This window comes from Schistocerca serialis, chromosome 6 (assembly GCF_023864345.2).
Source record: "Schistocerca serialis cubense isolate TAMUIC-IGC-003099 chromosome 6, iqSchSeri2.2, whole genome shotgun sequence".
In the NCBI taxonomy this organism is placed as follows: domain Eukaryota; kingdom Metazoa; phylum Arthropoda; class Insecta; order Orthoptera; family Acrididae; genus Schistocerca; species Schistocerca serialis.
Window position 1 is genome coordinate 306,059,126 of NC_064643.1, and position 19,310 is coordinate 306,078,435.

The 19,310-nt window shown below is 43.9% G+C and overlaps 1 protein-coding gene across 2 annotated transcripts in view; it reads right to left on the bottom strand.

The window, feature by feature from the left end:
* Positions 1-19,310, bottom strand: part of LOC126483939 (pickpocket protein 28-like) — a 286,412-nt gene that overhangs the window by 214,401 nt on the left and 52,701 nt on the right. The window contains exons 2-3 of one of the 2 annotated variants that reach the window (XM_050107224.1): positions 12,899-13,012; positions 1,033-1,269 (exon numbers count right to left, since the gene is read on the bottom strand). In XM_050107224.1, coding sequence (XP_049963181.1) covers positions 1,033-1,269; positions 12,899-13,012 — 351 coding nt within the window. The remainder of the gene's footprint in view (positions 1-1,032; positions 1,270-12,898; positions 13,013-19,310) is intronic. The other variant, XM_050107225.1, reaches the window with a different exon arrangement.

Here is a 19,310-nt window from a genome sequence, read left to right on the forward strand (position 1 = left end):
GATTTATCTACAGGCCACTCTCAATGACCCTGTGACCACTGCAATCGTAACTGACGTAGTCTTTGGGTCAACATGGGAACACGTATAGCTTGTCTACTATGGAGCGCTGAACAGTGTGCTGCGAGACGCCTCTGCCTGCTCCAGCGTTATACTGTGTCGTCATATCTGCCATAGATCATCGCCTGTCCTACTTTACAGAGTGCGCAAGCCTCCGATCTTAAGGTTCTCTGGTGGGACAGCTTTATCGCCGGCCGGTGTTCACAAATGGTTCAAATGGCTCTGAGCACTATGGGACTCAACTGCTGAGGTCATTAGTCCCCTAGAACTTAGAACTAGTTAAACCTAACTAACCTATGGACATCAGAAACATCCATGCCCGAGGCAGGATTCGAACCTGCGACCGTAGCGGTCTTGCGGTTCCAGACTGCAGCGCCTTTAACCGCACGGCCACTTCGGCCGGCCGGCCGGTGTGCCCGAGCGGTTCTAGGCGCCTCAGTCTGGAACCGCGCGACCGCTACGGTCGCAGGTTCGAAGCCTGCCTCGGGAATAGATGTGTGTGATGTCCTTATGTTAGTTAGGTTTAAGTAGTTCAAACTTCTAGGGGACTGATGACCTCAGATGTTAAGTCCCATAATGCTCAGAGCCATTTCTTTAAGTTTCTCTGATGAGGCGTGGACGTCCAGCGTCTTGTCGCCTACTCGTGGTTTCAGCGCTCTGCAACCAATGTCCACAGACGCACACGACAGTAGCATGCGAGCAGCTGACCAGTTTCGCCATTTTCGAAATGCTCGTTCCCAGGGCTGGGCCACAACAATGTGTGCATTGTCAAAGTCACTTACGTCAATGTATTTCCCTATTTACGAACAGTACCTTTGCCAGAATTTTCCCCATTCGTATGTGCTCCGCTTACGTACTTTCCTTATCACGTCACGTGTCTGCAGCCAGTGGGCGTTTAGTCAAGTGTTGGGCAGTGGCCATAATGTTTTGGCTTGAAAATGTGAGCGTAACACTTAGGAGGTGAAGCATCCTTACTGTTCTTCAGTCCTGTTCTCTGTGCTCGTTTGGTACGCCTGCGTGAAGTCGAAGAAGGAACGCTGCAGCTTGGTCTCGCTGCAGATGGTGACGGCAGGGAAGGGCACTTTGCCCACGGGGTAGGAGGAGTCCGCCAGGGTGACGATGACGGGCGTCGTGTCCCACTTGAGCTTGGCGTTCCATATGAACACGCAGCACACGATGAGGCTCACCAGGAATGTCAGCAGCCAGAACAACCTGCGAACACGCCACGTCGCCTCGCGTAGGAAGCTCCTTTCATACTGCATAGATGAAGTAAGTGCTTACGGACTACGGAAAGCAATTCTGGATCACGGTTTCTTCCACTGTGCCAGTGACCGACACTTGTAGGGGACCGATGCTCCGTGACTGAGACCGTGGAGTCATGTTTGGTAGGAGAGATGTTCAAATTCCTGTCTGGCTATCCATGTTACTGGAGTTTATCATTCATTCAGAGATTTGACTCTACTAGAGAATCGAGAATGTTGAAAATTTGATGGACTGATAAGGTAAGGAATGAGGAGGTTCTGCGCAGAATCGGAGAGGCAAGGAATATGTGGAAAACACTGACAAGAAGAAGGGACAGGATGGTAGAATATGTTTTAAGACATCACGGAATAACGTCTATGGTACTAGAGGGAGCTGTAGGGGGTAAAAACTGTAAAGGAAGACAGTGATTGGAATATATCCAACAAATAATTGAGGAAGTAGGTTGCAAATGCTTCTATGAGATGAAGAGGTTGGCACAGGAGAAGAATTCGTGGCGCTCTGTATCAGACCAGTAAGAAGAATGATAATTAGAAAAAAAGTCACTACAGAGTAAAATCCCTCTATGACTTGCAGTGTACAGGGTGATTCTTACTAACGTTTAAAAACCTCCGAAGCGACATAGAAGACGCTCAGACAGTAATTTGATGCAATACACAAGGGGTCGCAAATTTTGGGAATACCCTAAAAATGGATGACGAATGTTGTACATTGGACGGCATAAGATGACGTATCTCACAGAGCGTGCAGTTGAACCTACTTGTATGTCGCATCTGATCATCCGAAGTCAAGTATTAATGTCGTCGCAGCTCTGGGCCCACGTGAGCGACTTTTGCGCGTGGAGCTCAGGGTGCGAGTCTCGCGTCTGGCAGGCAGTATTTTTATCATCGCGTTGGACAGTACGTGTTTACATTGAGGTAAGATTCGTTATTTTATTTACCGGTCTCGTGGTTTATGGCAAAGTACAGTACAACAAAAACCTACCCTATTGCGTCACAAGTACATGGCTATAAGATCCCGAACTGCGGCGTTACCAGTAAATGACCTACGTTTCATTCGTTTCCTTTACTGAATAATGTCTGTAAACAATAAAAAAAAGGGTCAAAAGAAAAGAAACACAAAATAAGAACAGATTTTACTTGGTTCCAAAGAGGACTATAATTTTGTAACTCCTACGGTTACAACAGATCATATTTCAAAAGGTGTTGGAAATTTGCAGCGTTTGCTCGAATGCAAGCATTACATCACTCAGTCGTCCCTTCTCTCCCATGCCCAACAGTTGCACTTGGGGCCAGGTACGTCATCTGGTGACGTCCGACGTTCAACATTTCTCATCCATTTTTTAGGTATTTCCCGACATTTGCAACCCTGTGTGTTGTCTCAGCGTCATCTGCGTCGCCTCATGATTTTTTATACTTTAATAAGAAACACCCTGCATAGCAATCAAAACGTCGATCTACAACTGTTGTTATTGCACTTAAATTATTTTAGAAACACGTATGTAAGAGAAAGAGAGAGAGAGATGGGGCAAAAGATGACTCGCAAGTAAGCTCAATGGACAAAATATTGATCACCCCCTTAAAGGAGCAGAAGGGTCGCTTTGGAGCGCTGCAGCTGGTGTAACCTGGTGCCAGGAGGTGAAACACTTGATGCAGTCTAAAACTTTTAAATGGTTTCCTGGCAGTGTACGCCTAAAATATGACAGCAAGCATTTAGAAGTTGAGGGTGTTAAATTCTTGGGATTATAGCTTGTTAATAAATTCAGAGGGGAGGAGTATATCACAGAAATCGTGAAGCGCCTAAACAAGTCTCTATCTGCAATGCAGATGTTGTCAGACACAGGTGCTGTAAAAATAAAAAGCTAGCATACTTGTCTTACTTTCATTCCATAATGTAACGCGAGATTATTTTTTGTGGTACCTCATCACTCCAAGCTAACTTCTTGAGAGTCCAAAAACGGTTGATAAGAATAAATTGTGACGTGAACTCAAGAACATCCATCAGAGGCCTGTGAAGGGAACTATGGATATTAATCACTGCCTCCCAATATATGTATTCTTCAATGAAATTATATATCTCTTTCTCAAATCAACGGCTGAGCTCATTCAGTCAGTACCAGAAATAAGAATAATCTTCACAAAGTTTTCAAGCCGCGTATTTTGGTCCAGACAGGTGTCCATTATTCAGGAACACACATTTTCTGTTGACCTTGCAGCAGCAACAAAAAGTTTAATTACTAATAAAGTCCGGTTTAAGAGGAGCCTAAAGCATTCATTGGTGGCCAGCGCCTACTGTTCCACTGGTGAATTTCTTAGTAGACTCAACAGATGAGTATATGTTACTGTTGTTGTTGTTGTCTTCAGTCCTGAGACTGGTTTGATGCAGCTCTCCATGCTACTCTATCCTGTGCAACCTTCTTCATCTCCCAGTACTTACCGCAACCTACATCCTTCTGAATCTTCTTAGTGTATTCATCTCTTGGTCTCCCTCTACGATTTTTACCCTCCACGCTGCCCTCCAATGCTAAATTTGTGACCCCTTGATGCCTCAGAACATGTCCTACCAACCGGTCCCTTTTTCTTGTCAAGTTGTACCACAAACTCCTCTTCTCCCCAATTCTATTCAATACCTCCTCATTAGTTATGTGATCTACCCATCTAATCTTCAGCATTCTTCTGTAGCACCACATTTCGAAAGCTTCTATTCTCTTCTTGTCCAAACTATTCATCGTCCATGTTTCACTTTCATACATGGCTACACTCCATACAAATACTTTCAGAAACGACTTCCTGACACTTAAATCTATACTCGATGTTAACAAATTTCTCTTCTTCAGAAACGCTTTCCTTGCCATTGCCAGTACATATTTTATATCCTCTCTACTTCGACCATCATCAGTTATTTTGCTCCCCAAATAGCAAAACTCCTTTACTACCTTAAGTGTCTCATTTCCTAATCTAATTCCCTCAGCATTATCCGACTTAATTCGACTAATTTCCATTACCCTCGTTTTGCTTTTGTTGATGTTCATCTTATATCCTCCTTTCAAGACACTGTCCATTCCGTTCAACTGCTCTTCCAAGTCCTTTGCTGTCTCTGACAGAATTATAATGTCATCGGTGAACCTTAAAGTTTTTATTTCTTCTCCATGGACATTAATACCTACTCCGAATTTTTCTTTTGTTTCCTTCACTGCTTGCTCAATATACAGACAGAATAACATCGGGGACAGGCTACAACCCTGTCTCACTCCCTTCCCAACCGCTGCTTCCCTTTCATGCCCCTCGACTCTTATAACTGCCATCTGGTTTCTGTACAAATTGTAAATAGCCTTTCGCTCCCTGTATTTTACCCCTGCCACCTTTAGAATTTGAAAGAGAGTATTCCATTCAACAGTGTCAAAAGCTTTCTCTAAGTCTACAAATGCTAGAAATGTAGGTTTGCCTTTCCTTAATCCATTTCTTAAGATAAGTCGTAGAGTCAGTATTGCCTCACGTGTTCCAACATTTCTGCGGAATCCAAACTGATCTTCGCCGAGGTCGGCTTCTACCAGTTTTTCCATTCGTCTGTAAAGAATTCGCGTTAGTATTTTGCAGCTGTGACTTATTAAACTGATAGTTCGGTAATTTTCACATCTGTCAACACCTGCTTTCTTTGGGATTGGAATTATTATATTCGTCTTGAAGTCTGAGGGTATTTCACCTGTCTCATACATCTTGCTCGGCAGATGGTAGAGTTTTGTCAGGACTGGCTCTCCCAAGACTATCAGTAGTTCTAATGGAATGTTGTCTACTCCCGGGGCCTTGTTTCGACTCAGGTCTTTCAGTGCTCTGTCAAACTCTTCACGCAGTATCGTATCTCCCATTTCATCTTCATCTACATCCTCTTCCATTTCCATAATACTGTCCTCAAGTAAATTGCCTTGTATAGACCCTCTATATACTCCTTCCACCTTTCTGCTTTCCCTTCTTTGCTTAGAACTGGGTTTCCAACTGAGCTCTTGATATTCATACAAGTGGCTCTCTTTTCTCCAAAGGTCTCTTTAATTTTCCTGTAGGCAGTATCTATCTTACCGCTAGTGAGATAAGCCTCTACATCCTTACATTTGTCCTCTAGCCGTCCCTGCTTAGCCATTTTGCACTTCCTGTCGATCTCATTTTTGAGACGTTTGTATTCCTTTTTGCCTGCTTCATTTACTGCATTTTTATATTTTCTCCTTTCATCAATTAAATTCAATATTTCTTCTGTTACCCAAGGATTTCTACTAGCCCTCGTCTTTTTACCTGCTTGATCCTCTGCTGCCTTCACTACTTCATCCCTCAAAGCTACCCATTCTTCTTCTACTGTATTTCTTTCCCCCATTCCTGGCAATTGTTCCCTTATGCTCTCCCTGAAACTCTGTACAACCTCTGGTTTAGTCACTTTATCCAGGTCCCATCTCCTTAAATTCCCACCTTTTTGCAGATTCTTTAGTTTTAATCTACAGTTCATAACCAATAGATTGTGGTCAGAGTCCACATCTGCCCCTGGAAAAGTCTTAGAATTTATAACCTGGGTCCTAAATCTCTGTCTTACCATTATATAATCCATCTGATACCTTCTAGTATCTCCAGGCTTCTTCCATGTATACAACCTTCTTTCATGATTCTTGAACCAAGTGTTAGATATGATTAAATTATGCTCTGTGCAAAATTCTACTAGGGGGCTTCCTCTTTCATTTCTTCCTCCCAATACACATTCACCTTCTACGTTTTCTTCTCTTGCTTCTCCTACTATCGAATTCCAGTCACCCATGACTATTAAATTTTCGTCTCCCTTCACTATCTGAATAGTTTCTTTTATCTCATCATACATTTCATCAATTTCTTCATCATCTGCAGAGCTAGTTGGCATATAAACATGTACTACTGTAGTAGGCGTGGTCTTCCTGTCTATCTTGGCCACAATAATGCGTTCATTATGCTGTTTGTAGTAGCTTACCCGCACTCCTATTTTTTATTCATTATTAAACCTACTCCTGGATTACCCCTATTTGATTTTGTATTTATAACCTTGTATTCGCCAGACCAAAAGTCTTGTTTCTCCTGCCACCGAACCTCACTAATTCCCACTATAGGTTTCCATATCCCTTTTTAAATTTTCTAACATACCTGCTCGAATAAGGGATCTGACATTCCAAGCTCCGATCCTAGAACGCCAGTTTTCTTTCTCCTGATAACGACGTCCTCTTGAGTAATCCCCGCCCGGAGATCCGAATGGGGGACTATTTTACCTCGTGAATATTTTACCCAAGAGGACGCCATCATCATTTAACCATACAGTAAAGCTGTATGCCCTTGGTAAAAATTACGGCTGTAGTTTCCCCTTGCTTTCAGCCGTTTGCAGTACCAGCACAGCAAGCCCGTTTTGGTTAGTGTTACAAGGCCAGATCAGTCAATCATCCAGACTGTTGCCCCTGCAACTACTGAAAAGGCTGCTGCCCCTCTTCAGGAACCACACGTTTGTCTGGCCTCTCAACAGATACCCCATCGTTGTGGTTACACCTCCAGTACGGCTATCTGTATCGCTGAGGCACGCAAGCCTCCCCACCAACGGCAAGGTCCATGGTTCATCGGGGGCATTGTAAATATGTTTCGTAAAACTGAATCTATATTTGATGATGTGGCTACAACAGCCTAAGAATTGTCATATGTATCTCAATGTATTGATCATTTACATGTTTGCATGTATACACTGAAGTACCACATATGCAACGTGAAGCGACTTTTAATAGTGATGGATATAAATTCAAAAGTATAAGACCTGATGGTGACAGTATAGCTCTGTCGAAACCGATCACCCAATAAAAAGCTTTTTTAGCGATATTGGCTTGTGAAGTTTTCGGTTTTCTTCAGTTACCATACTTTGCATCTCGTCCCCAGACTGACCATGACAGGAATATACATATATTCTAAAGCAGGCCATGTGACCTGCTAGCACCGACGTAAGTCATAGCACTTAAGTGGAATGTGTGTGCCAGTCGGTTGCAAAACGGGTTGATGTTAAGACCTGACAGAATTGCAGAAAGAGCTATCGTGTATGGATGTGCCAAAGATCAGGCATTGTATGTCGTTGCCAAATTCTTCATATCATTATTTGAGTGATCCTAGTTTGTAGTTATTATTCACTTTTTATTGTTATCTGGGATTGGAGAGGGTCGGATTGACCGAGGAGCCAGGTCATCGCTTTAGGAACCAACAGGCTTCTGACAATTTGTGAGATAGTCTGACGTGTCTTCCGATCCCAGGCTATTTGCTTACACCGTCAAATGCCCGTCGTCAAGCATTCGCTTGTCCAATTTGTTCGGTCTTGATTTCTCTTTGGTTTTTTTTTCTGGACCTTCCAATACGTAAAGCACTCTCATAAGAGAACCACGGGGGAAGTCTTTGTTCAGCCATCCTACTTAAATGGCCTACTAGAAATATCGCCGTCAGTAAATTAATGTTTTCCTGCAATAGCGGATTGTTTCCTGTATCTCACCCTGTTGCTCAGTTTCTGATGTGATCACACTAGGTTAAACTCAACGTTTATCACAGGCAATGCGTGTAGAAGGGTTCGCGTTTTCACAGGTGTAATTTGGGCAAGAGTTACGTTCGCAGTTTATACAGAATGTTTGGCAAGTTAAGTGTCAAAAAAAAATCACTTATATTCACTTAAACATTTATATTTTTCCAAAGCGATCAATTTAATGAGGTAAGGTAATGATCGCTTGACCAATCCTGCGATGGGTTTCTTCTGTTGTACCTGCGATCCCGGAGACCGGTTTATGCAGTTTAGATACGGGGACTGGACAAAAATATGGAAACACAGCGAGAAATGCATGCTTGAACATGAGCGCAGGTGCTAGACAAGCCTGCAGGCTCCACTGTTGTATTTGAAGAACGTCACGTAAGCAGTGTCCTCAGCAGGTTGCAAGTGTCGTTTCCACTCAGTTCTTTGCACTTGTGAGCACATTATGTTGGAGCTAATTGGTTCTGGAAGAGGGCAAATTGTTGATGCTGGTATGGTGGGTGCTTGCATAACCAAAGTAACCGAAGTGTTCGTTGTTTTAAGACGCAACATATCGACTATTTATACCACATACAGGGAAAGCAGAAAAACATCATCCGCTAAGTCACAATGCAAACGAAAGTGTTTGTTGAGTAATCTTGAGAGATGGTCATTCAAGAGGACTGTAACGCGAAATGAGAAGACGACAGCTGCTAAAGGCACTGCAGAACTGAATGTCGCATTCACGAGCCCTGTCAGCAAAAAAACAACAGGAAGGGATCTCCATAAGGCGGGCATTTCACGGTGAACCGGAATTTCAAAACTACACATAAATTATGAAAATACCCGTAACTGGAAAACAGGATGGTGAAGCCATGAAACCTGCCTAGGGAGCAACGGAAGAATGTCATTTGGTCGAACTAGTCTTGTTGCAGATCGTTTTTTCCAATTGATGGTCGTCTTTCCGTCTCAAGATTGAAATATGGAGGGTGTTCGGTGGTAATTTGAGAAATCACATCATAAGATTCCAGGGTCCCCATGACTGCTCTGCAAGGTCGCTTTATTGCCAAGGAATTTGTGACCATTTTGCCTGATCGGATCCATCCCATGGTACAATGTTTGGTCTCCAATGGTGATGCTAAGTTCCAAGACGAGACGCTTCCTTTCACACAGCTCGCATCGTCCAGCACTAGTTTTATGAGCACGAGGATGAACTGTCGTATCTCCAAATGTGCAAATGTGTGTGAATTCCTAAGGGACCAAACTGCTTACGTCATCGGTCCCTAGACTCCCGAGGAAGGACCGGAACCTCCGGCGGGAGTGGCAGCGCAGTCCGTGACATGACGCCTCAAACCGTGCGGCCACTCCGCGCGGCGTCGTATCTCCCCGGCCACCACAGTCACCAGCTATTGAGCCTTTATGGTTTACTTTGGAGAGAGGAGTGTGTGGTCGCTATACACCTCCATTTTCGTTAACTGAACTTCCCACTATTTTGCAGGGAGAAAGGTGTAAAATACCGTATGAAACCATACGGAACCTCCATTTGTCCATTCCGAGACGAGTGGAATCTGTTTTGAATGCCAACGGCTTTCCTACACCGCATTAAGTATAATAATGAGTTGTGTTTCTGGTGCTTCCACATTTTTGTCCATTCCATTTAGCTATAGTCACTTGTATAGGGGAAGAAATTTGAAACCACAGAAAAACCCATAGTAGGATCAATCAAGCTACAATACCGACCACTCACTAAAGTGGGTCTTACGTATGAAAACGAATGTAGTAACGACAATAATAGAGACTTACAAAAATATTCACTGTACCTACTTGCTGTTGAAAAACAGCTATATTTCTCACCAAAGGAGCATTCGCTCATATTGCACGATTTTCCCGCAAATGATTTCACGATGAGATAAGTGCTATTTATTGACTGGCTATTCAGCAATCTGATTTGAACCCATACAATATTCACGCGACATTCTGGAGTGCTGGCTTTCATGTAGGTCTTCAAGATGCACGTCGATACGAACCCTCAGGGCAGCTCTCTACGAAGAAAGGGCTTTCATTCTCGATCAGTCCTTTATTCAATTTGTCGTAAATGTGTCTGCAAGGGTCGAGTCTCCTATTAAGGTAAATGATATGTTCACAGTGCACTTGACACGACTGCGCATGACAGAACCTTAAGCAAATTTCGCATGCAATTGGCGTACTGACATTGGCATGGCTAATATTTCATTTCAACGACAGTGGAAAATATGAAGCCACGTGTAAGACCGAATGGTAGGGTTATGTTGAAAATTATACACTCCTGGAAATTGAAATAAGAACACCGTGAATTCATTGTCCCAGGAAGGGGAAACTTTATTGACACATTCCTGGGGTCAGATACATCACATGATCACACTGACAGAACCACAGGCACATAGACACAGGCAACAGAGCATGCACAATGTCGGCACCAGTACAGTGTATATCCACCTTTCGCAGCAATGCAGGCTGCTATTTTCCCATGGAGACGATCGTAGAGATGCTGGATGTAGTCCTGTGGAACGGCTTGCCATGCCATTTCCACCTGGCGCCTCAGTTGGACCAGCGTTCGTGCTGGACGTGCAGACCGCGTGAGACGACGCTTCATCCAGTCCCAAACATGCTCAATGGGGGACAGATCCGGAGATCTTGCTGGCCAGGGTAGTTGACGTACACCTTCTGGAGCACGTTGGGTGGCACGGGATACATGCGGACGTGCATTGTCCTGTTGGAACAGCAAGTTCCCTTGCCGGTCTAGGAATGATAGAACGATGGGTTCGATGATGGTTTGGATGTACCGTGCACTATTCAGTGTCCCCTCGACGATCACCAGTGGTGTACGGCCAGTGTAGGAGATCGCTCCCCACACCATGATGCCGGGTGTTGGCCCTGTGTGCCTCGGTCGTATGCAGTCCTGATTGTGGCGCTCACCTGCACGGCGCCAGACACGCATACGACCATCATTGGCACCAAGGCAGAAGCGACTCTCATCGCTGAAGACGACACGTCTCCATTCGTCCCTCCATTCACGCCTGTCGCGACACCACTGGAGGCGGGCTGCACGATGTTGGGGCGTGAGCGGAAGACGGCCTAACGGTGTGCGGGACCGTAGCCCAGCTTCATGGAGACGGTTGCGAATGGTCCTCGCCGATACCCCAGGAGCAACAGTGTCCCTAATTTGCTGGGAAGTGGCGGTGCGGTCCCCTACGGCACTGCGTAGGATCCTACGGTCTTGGCGTGCATCCGTGCGTCGCTGCTGTCCGGTCCCAGGTCGACGGGCACGTGCACCTTCCGCCGACCACTGGCGACAACATCGATGTACTGTGGAGACCTCACGCCCCACGTGTTGAGCAATTCGGCGGTACGTCCACCCGGCCTCCCGCATGCCCACTATACGCCCTCGCTCAAAGTCCGTCAACTGCACATACGGTTCACGTCCACGCTGTCGCGGCATGCTACCAGTGTTAAAGACTGCGATGGAGCTCCGTATGCCACGGCAAACTGGCTGACACTGACGGCGGCGGTGCGCAAATGCTGCGCAGCTAGCGCCATTCGACGGCCAACACCGCGGTTCCTGGTGTGTCCGCTGTGCCGTGCGTGTGATCATTGCTTGTACAGCCCTCTCGCAGTGTCCGGAGCAAGTATGGTGGGTCTGACACACCGGTGTCAATGTGTTCTTTTTTCCATTTCCAGGAGTGTAGTTCCCAAGCCACCGTTGAGAGTTTGAGATTTGACGTCTGTTGCTCACTTTTTGGAAGAAAGATGATTTTTGTTTTGTCTTGACAATTGAGATTTTACTGAAGTCCATTGAGTCATAAACTGCCGACCGGATAAAAACAGTGATTACCTGTTAATGGTTGAGATATGAGGTGCGCTCATCATAAATCATTCCATCAAACGCTTTAGCAACTGCCGTTCAAGAAATAATATGTTCTCCGTGTAGTTCCGTCCGAAGTGCTCTACATTATAGCACTGGTTATCAAGAATGACATGACTGTTTATATGTATTAAATCTTCGTGCGTGGCACTGCGAGTGAAGCCTGTTCTTGGACACGCAAATGCTCAACGAGTAAAGCCATAAACATTCTACAACGTAACTAGAAGTTCTTCTGATACGAAGTGTCTGTATTGCAACAGCTCAAGGAACTCTATCATAGGACCTGCGCTGACTACTGCATTGACTTTCAAACATTTTTTTGTTGCTGAGGACATCTCTGATGTAACGTTCGTGACTGATGAGGCGTGTGGTTTTATCTATTACGACACGTCGGCAGCCAGAACACTTGTGCCTGGGGCGTACTGATAACATTAAAAATTGATAATGAAGTCCATACACGCCTCGAAGACTGAGCTCTGAAGTGTCGTACCATGCAGCATGTTAGTAGTTCCACGTACCGTCAGTGCAGACCGTTATTGGGCTGATATTCTATGCCTGACTCAGTGAACGTGAATTTTTAGTGAGCTAGTTACAACATGACGGAATGGAGTGTACCTCATTCCAAATGTCTTTGCTGATCACAACATGTTTCCACGACTCTGGCATGCTAGATTCCCAGACAAAATGCTTTCGCGTTTGTGCATGTTGGGTTCACTGGAAGGGTGGGATACAAAAACAATCTCCATACAATGGAGGAACTTCCCACAGTCATTCCCAGATTATCGCTCACCCAATCCAGATAAACCCCGAGAAATTTTATCAACATAGACCACTATGCACTGGTCTGTCTCCATGACGCCATTTTCAGATCTCCTGCAGAGATCTTCGCCCTATCGTAAGCATTTCTTCATGTATTAAATTACAAATTTTTACTACACAGTTGCTTTTTTACCGCATAGTATGATAGTGAGCATTTCCTCAATTAATACGTCCTACGTGTAGCTGTGATGCTTAATAGATGCATCTCATCGACAGTAACGTAATAACGAACAAAGCAGCTTTTTAGCAGTACAGTACTTATACTACGAAGCCAGGAATAAGGAGGGTAACAGAAATGAAAGATGAACACTGTAAATGAATGCTAAGATATACCTTTGCGCCAGGGGGCACTGGTCTTCGCCGACGTACTTGAGGCCGTGCAAACTTGTGTTGACACAGTATTCTTTGAAGTATGCCCACGTTTTCTGCAACAACGTTGTGCGTTTCCTGTAGGCATAACAGATTATTTCTTACAATTAAACATGTCAGGTGAAAAGTGCTAATACTTAGTCTCTATTTTTAATGTTACATACACTGTTGGTCAATACCAAGAGGGATAGCAAATAACGAAATTTTACTTAGCGTGTACATGCAGTATACTAGGAAGTATATATGATTAAATTTTCGGGTGCACAGTGCGTGAAACGTAGTACATCTCTGGAAACAACACAACTCTAACCCAGCTTTCCATCAAATCGATATGAGCTTAAGTATAAGACACGCCTACGTTATTCTATGCAGCTTCACACCTGTATGAGACTTCACCATGGAGGCTGGTGAGTGGTGGTGTGCCACTTTCTCGGCCTCCATTGATTAGAAGTTTTCAGTGCGTGACAGATTTGGGGAACGTGTTGACCAGGCCAACAGCTGGACACACTCAATGTTGAGGTAGGACAGGACAAAACGGGTAACATGTGGTCTTTTGTTATCTTGTTGAAAGGCAACTTCACGAACATCTCGAAGATGGGGCTACTGGCTTTAACGCGTCATAAATGTAGCGCGAGCTGTTCAAATTACCGGCTGTGCCAACCGGAGGTGATCATGCTATGTACCCAACGGCATTCCATATCAAGATACGAGATGTTGCTCTACGATCCTGCACGTCCTCTCGGGCGCTAGTTGACTGGGGCTTTGATATCCTCCATGACGTTGAGAGTTGCCCTCGATTTAGCTCAAATGGTTCAAATCGCTCTGAGCACTATGGGACTTAACATCTGAGGTCATCAGTCTCCTAGAACTTAGAACTACTTAAACCTAACTAACCTAAGGACATCACACACATCCATGCCCGAGGCAGGATTCGAACCTGCGACTGTAGCGGTCGCGCGGTTCCAGACTGAAACGCCTAGAACCGCTCGGCCACACCGGTCGGCCTGGATTTAGCCATTTCATATTCGCACGGCAGTCGTGGAATCCCGACCAACGCGAGCAGCAACATCGCGGAACGATTTATTGTGGGCTCTTAGGACATGATCCTCCTACCTTCTAATATCAACACGTACTGGTAGAAGTTTCTCCTTCTTACACTTCGTAAGTGACTATCTTCTATCAAATAACCATTATTAAAATGAGATTTCTGAATGAGAAAACGGCTGTGCAATCTTTCCTTATATACAGAATATAGGAAGGCATTACTTCTACCTACTTCGCGCGATTGAAGAATGTACTCGTAGTTCTTTCCAAATCAATCTAACGTTAATGACGGCCATGCACCATGGTGTTGGAATTTGAATGGTCAGTAGCGAACAGTGGGCTGTCCATCAGACAGTAGAAATTTCAAAAATGTTTCCTATCAATACTTTCATCTCACCATGTTCTGCGCTGTACTAAGTGTCTTATCATAGTGAATGATGGAGGCAAGCGCGGAAATACAGTTCAATTCAAAATCATTCGCCGACGTGTGTGTCTCGCTTGAAAAATGAGTAACTGTGTAGCGACGGTGACCATGATGAGCTAGTTCCGAATTTAGCACCTTTTCGATGTTGCTGTTGCTGCGATGGTCGATGCCGACGCCAAGTCGTTTCTAGTCGCATAGCACAAACTGTGTCGACTGGCGTAAAGCCTGTGTCATAAGTCTTGAGTCCGTAAGACACTTCGGAGGTCTTCACAGCTCAACTGATGGCTTTGGCGTTAAGTCGGGTGACTAGGAAATTAAAGTCACAGCCTCACTTTCTCTTGTTCGCTAGACTCTCCCGGCGAAAAGTTTGCTCCACGCTAGATTTTCACGGAGAACCACCGCACAGGCGTACTTTAGCCACCTAATTCTAATCATTAATGAGTAGATACCAGTTGGAAAGTAGAATGGCCAGTAGTCGGCTCCTGCATTTTGGCGTCACTTGTGGCTTCTCTTACCTCTGGCAATGTTTTGTTTATGTGAAAAATGATAAATTGGGGTCGGAGAAGAGCAAAGGAATACCGCCTCCAACATGAACATGACTAAGAAAGTAATGCGCTGTTCATGTCGATCTTCAGGTTGAGTAAGACTTTACCTTCATCGATACATCAGTCGAAGTAGACCCGCGCCTGTAAAGGATTTGAAGGCCAGTACTTGACACACGACATTTGAAAACGCTTAAGTTGGGAAACGCAAAAGTAGATCCCGTGGACGCTGAGCTCCCCGTGTCTAAATCCATAAGTGCTATTGTTTTGAGACTGCGTGAAACAACTTCTCTGTAGCACTCCTGTAGATCAGTAGACCTTGATTTAAAGGAGGTGACAGAGTGGCTGTAATGTTGAATTCGGATTATGAAAAAATGTAATTTAAATCCTCGTCCTGTCATGCAACTGTGGGTTTCATATGGTTTCCCTAGATAACGTCATTCAGATGGCACGGTGATTACCGTTAGCAGGAAATGGACGATTTCCGTCCAGCTCCAGCTAAAATAGTGTCTCGTCTTTAACACACTGTCTGCCTCGTGCAACAAACTAATACACAAGGTGACTTCCCTTGCAGGCCATGTGCATAAAATTGAGACGTATGTTCTAGGCCGTGTGTATAGTTCATGTACACAGATACACTTAGCTGAAATGGATGTAGATTTTCCCTGATCTCCTGGAGAATCTGTGCACTTTTGGTTCCGAAATTCGTTGACGGATGGTGTGACAGTCGACTCTTTTAGTCTGCCCTGCAGTCAACTGTTTCCTTGTGTTTACGACCTTTGTTACACTAGTGGTAACTCGCGCGACAACGCTGCTAGAGGTTACGTATGATTGAAGTCGTATTTCCGCGGAGATTTTATTTATGTAATCTATGGTCTATTAATTAATACAAGTATGTTGTTACATCTGCTGTGAATTTGTAAACCAACCTGTTGAGGTATTACATATTCAACATTTATATTATTTTCGCTCTGTTCTTTCAAAAAATAAATGTTATTCGTCCGAAATACTGAAAGGAGTCGTGACTGGTTATCAAAGGTTGAGCATAATTCCTATGCACAGGACCTAGCAGGAATAGTAGTGAAGAAATTAACTTCACAGGCCATATGCCTAACAACTAGACACACCTGAAAAAGGCCTCGGCCTGGTACATAACCTTGGGTGAGTCATGTCCGGTAGCCAATATGTTAATGACTATGACGACGACAAGACATTGCACCATAGCTTAGCTTCCTTCCTTTGTGACTGGAATTCCCTGCCTTGTTCAAGAAAATCAGAACTATCCTGGTGTTTTCAAACACGTTCGTGGAATAACGTATAGGTAACGCAGCGTAGAACTTTATACTCTAATTGTCGTAACTAATTTTTTCCCGTCTCTACTTGGAGCATTTCCCGACTTATTCAGACCGCATAGTACCACAATGAATTACTTGTCTCAGGTAGACAGCTCTATAATGACGCGAAGAAATGCGGCGTCCTGTTTAAGGCTGTGCATACTAGCCAAAATGTTTACTGGCTACAAATGCACAACTGACGCATGACAAAAAATAAATACGAGTGAAAGCGTTACGATTATCGCTGCCTACCGATTCGGTCCTTCCACCTATCAGACTTTTCGCATATTTCAGATATCACGTTCAACAATAAATGACGCAGTGGCGAAGCGGAAATGATTTTGTGATTATAAGAACCATTCATCGACGAGGGAAGAAAAAAAATATAGATGATCGCTGCCGTTAACAAGTTCATTAATACCACGAAGATTCGTTAGGATAAGTGATTTCTACCTAACTTCTTAATCTGGATGTTGAACTATAGCTGTCTGAGCGTGCCAGCGGTACATTCGATTACTTCTTATCTTGCCTAATTACAAAACAAGGGGCACGAAATGTCACTGGAACGGAAAGCAAATACCTTACGAATGCGAGGCACAAGAGTCTATTACATGGGATGTTCCAGATTTTTTTGAAAAAATCAAATGAACTACTAAAGAACTGCTGCAATAAATAGCAACAGTTCTCTGGATCAGTTCAAAACGCGAGTGTGTTCCGGACATTGACATCCTGGTCGAGAAACTGGTCCTATTTTATTTTACTTATGCTTTCTGTTATCCTGCAAAATAACACCATGCGATGGAAAAGATATGGACAGGTTAAGCACTGCATTAGCTAAACCTTTAAGTACAAAAAAATTAGAAAATCAAATGTCGTAAGCACTGCAGACGCCTCTTGAACGAAGTTGACATTATTTTCTCAGATATGCCGATACCGATGATAAAAGATACGAATAACAATTCAACAAGCGCAAGGGCACCTGCAATCTAACCATATTAAATCTTATTGATTGGCGACTCCATAGAGTGCTGTGTGCACAACGACCATATACGTTAAATTAAAAGGAAGGTCAGCGTTGGTCGTAATATTGCTGTTTTATTGATAGCACAATCGATTTTCGATCACATAGTGATCATCTTCGGTGCTGTACACATTAAACTCAGACACTGGTATCACGTTTTTTGTTTTGGTCATCAGTCTACTGACTGGTTTGATGCGGCCCGCCACGAATTCCTTTCCTGTGCTAACCTCTTCGTCTCAGAGTAGCACTTGCAACCTACGTTCTCAATTATTTGCTTGACGTATTCCAATCTCTGTCTTCCTCTACAGTTGTTGCCCTCTACAGCTCCCTCTAGGACCATGGAAGTCATTCCCTCATGTCTTAGCAGATGTCCTATCATCCTCTCCCTTCTCCTTGTCAGTGTTTTCCACATATTCCTTTTCTCTCCGATTCTGCGTAGAACCTCCTCATTCCTTACCTTATCAGTCCACCTAATTTTCAACATTCGTCTATAGCACCACATCGCAAATGCTTCGATTCTCTTCTGTTCCGGTTTTCCCACAGTCATGTTTCACTACCATACAATGCTGTACTCCAGACGTACATCCTCAGAAATTTCTTCCTCAAATTAAGGCCGGTATTTGATATTAGTAGACTTCTCTTGGCCAGAAATGCCTTTTTTGCCATAACGAGTCTGCTTTTGATGTCCTCCTTGCTCCGTCCGTCATTGGTTATTTTACGGCCTAGGTAGCAGAATTCCTTAACTTCATTGACTTCGTGACCTTCAATCCTGATGTTAAATTTCTCGCTGTTCTCATTTCTACTACTTCTCATTACCTTCGTCTTTCTTCGATTTACTCTCAAACCATACTGTGTACTCATTAGACTGTTCATTCCGTTCAGCAGATCATTTAATTCTTCTTCACTTTCACTCAGGATAGCAATGGCATCAGCGAATCGTATCATTGATATCCTTTCACCTTGTATTTTAATTCCACTCCTGAACCTTTCTTTTATTTCCATCATTGCTTCCTCGATGTACAGATTGAAGAGTAGGGGCGAAAGGCTACAGCCTTGTCTTACACCCTTCTTAATACGAGCACTTCCTTCTTGATCGTCCACTCTTGGTTGTTGTACATATTGTATATGACCCGTCTCTCCCTATAGCTTACCCCTATTTTTTTTTCAGAATCTCGAACAGCTTGCACCATTTTATATTGTCGAACGCTTTTTCCAGGTCGACAAATCCTATGAAAGTGTCTTGATTTTTCTTTAGCCTTGCTTCCATTATTAGCCGTAACGTCAGAATTGCCTCTCTCGTCCCTTTACTTTTCCTAAAGCCAAACTGATCGTCACCTAGCGCATTCTCAATTTTCCTTTCCATTCTTCTGTATATTACTCTTGTAAGCAGCTTCGATGCATGAGCTGTTAAGCTGATTGTGCGATAATTCTCGCACTTGTCAGCTCTTGCCGTCTTCGGAACTGTGTGGATGATGCTTTTCCGAAAGTCAGATAGTATATCGCCAGACTCATATATTGTACACACCAACGTGAATAGTCGTTTTGTTGCCACTTCCCCCAATGATTTTAGAAATTCTGGTGGAATGTTATCTATCCCTTCTGCCTTATTTGACCGTAAGTCCTCCAAAGCTCTTTTAAATTCCGATTCTAATACTGGATCCCCTATCTCTTCCAAATCGATTCCTGTTTCTTCTTCTATCACATCAGACAAATCTTCACCCTCATAGAGGCTTTCAATGTATTCTTTCCGCCTATCTGCTCTCTCCTCTGCATTTAACAGTGGAATTCCCGTTGAACTCTTAATGTTACCACCGTTGCTTTTAATGTCACCAAAGGTTGTTTTGACTTTTCTGTATGCTGAGTCTGTCCTTCCGACAATCATATCTTTTTCGATGTCTTCACATTTTTCCTGCAGCCATTTCGTCTTCGCTTCCCTGCACTTCCTATTTATTTCATTCCTCAGCGACTTGTATTTCTGTATTCCTGATTTTACCGGAACATGTTTGTACTT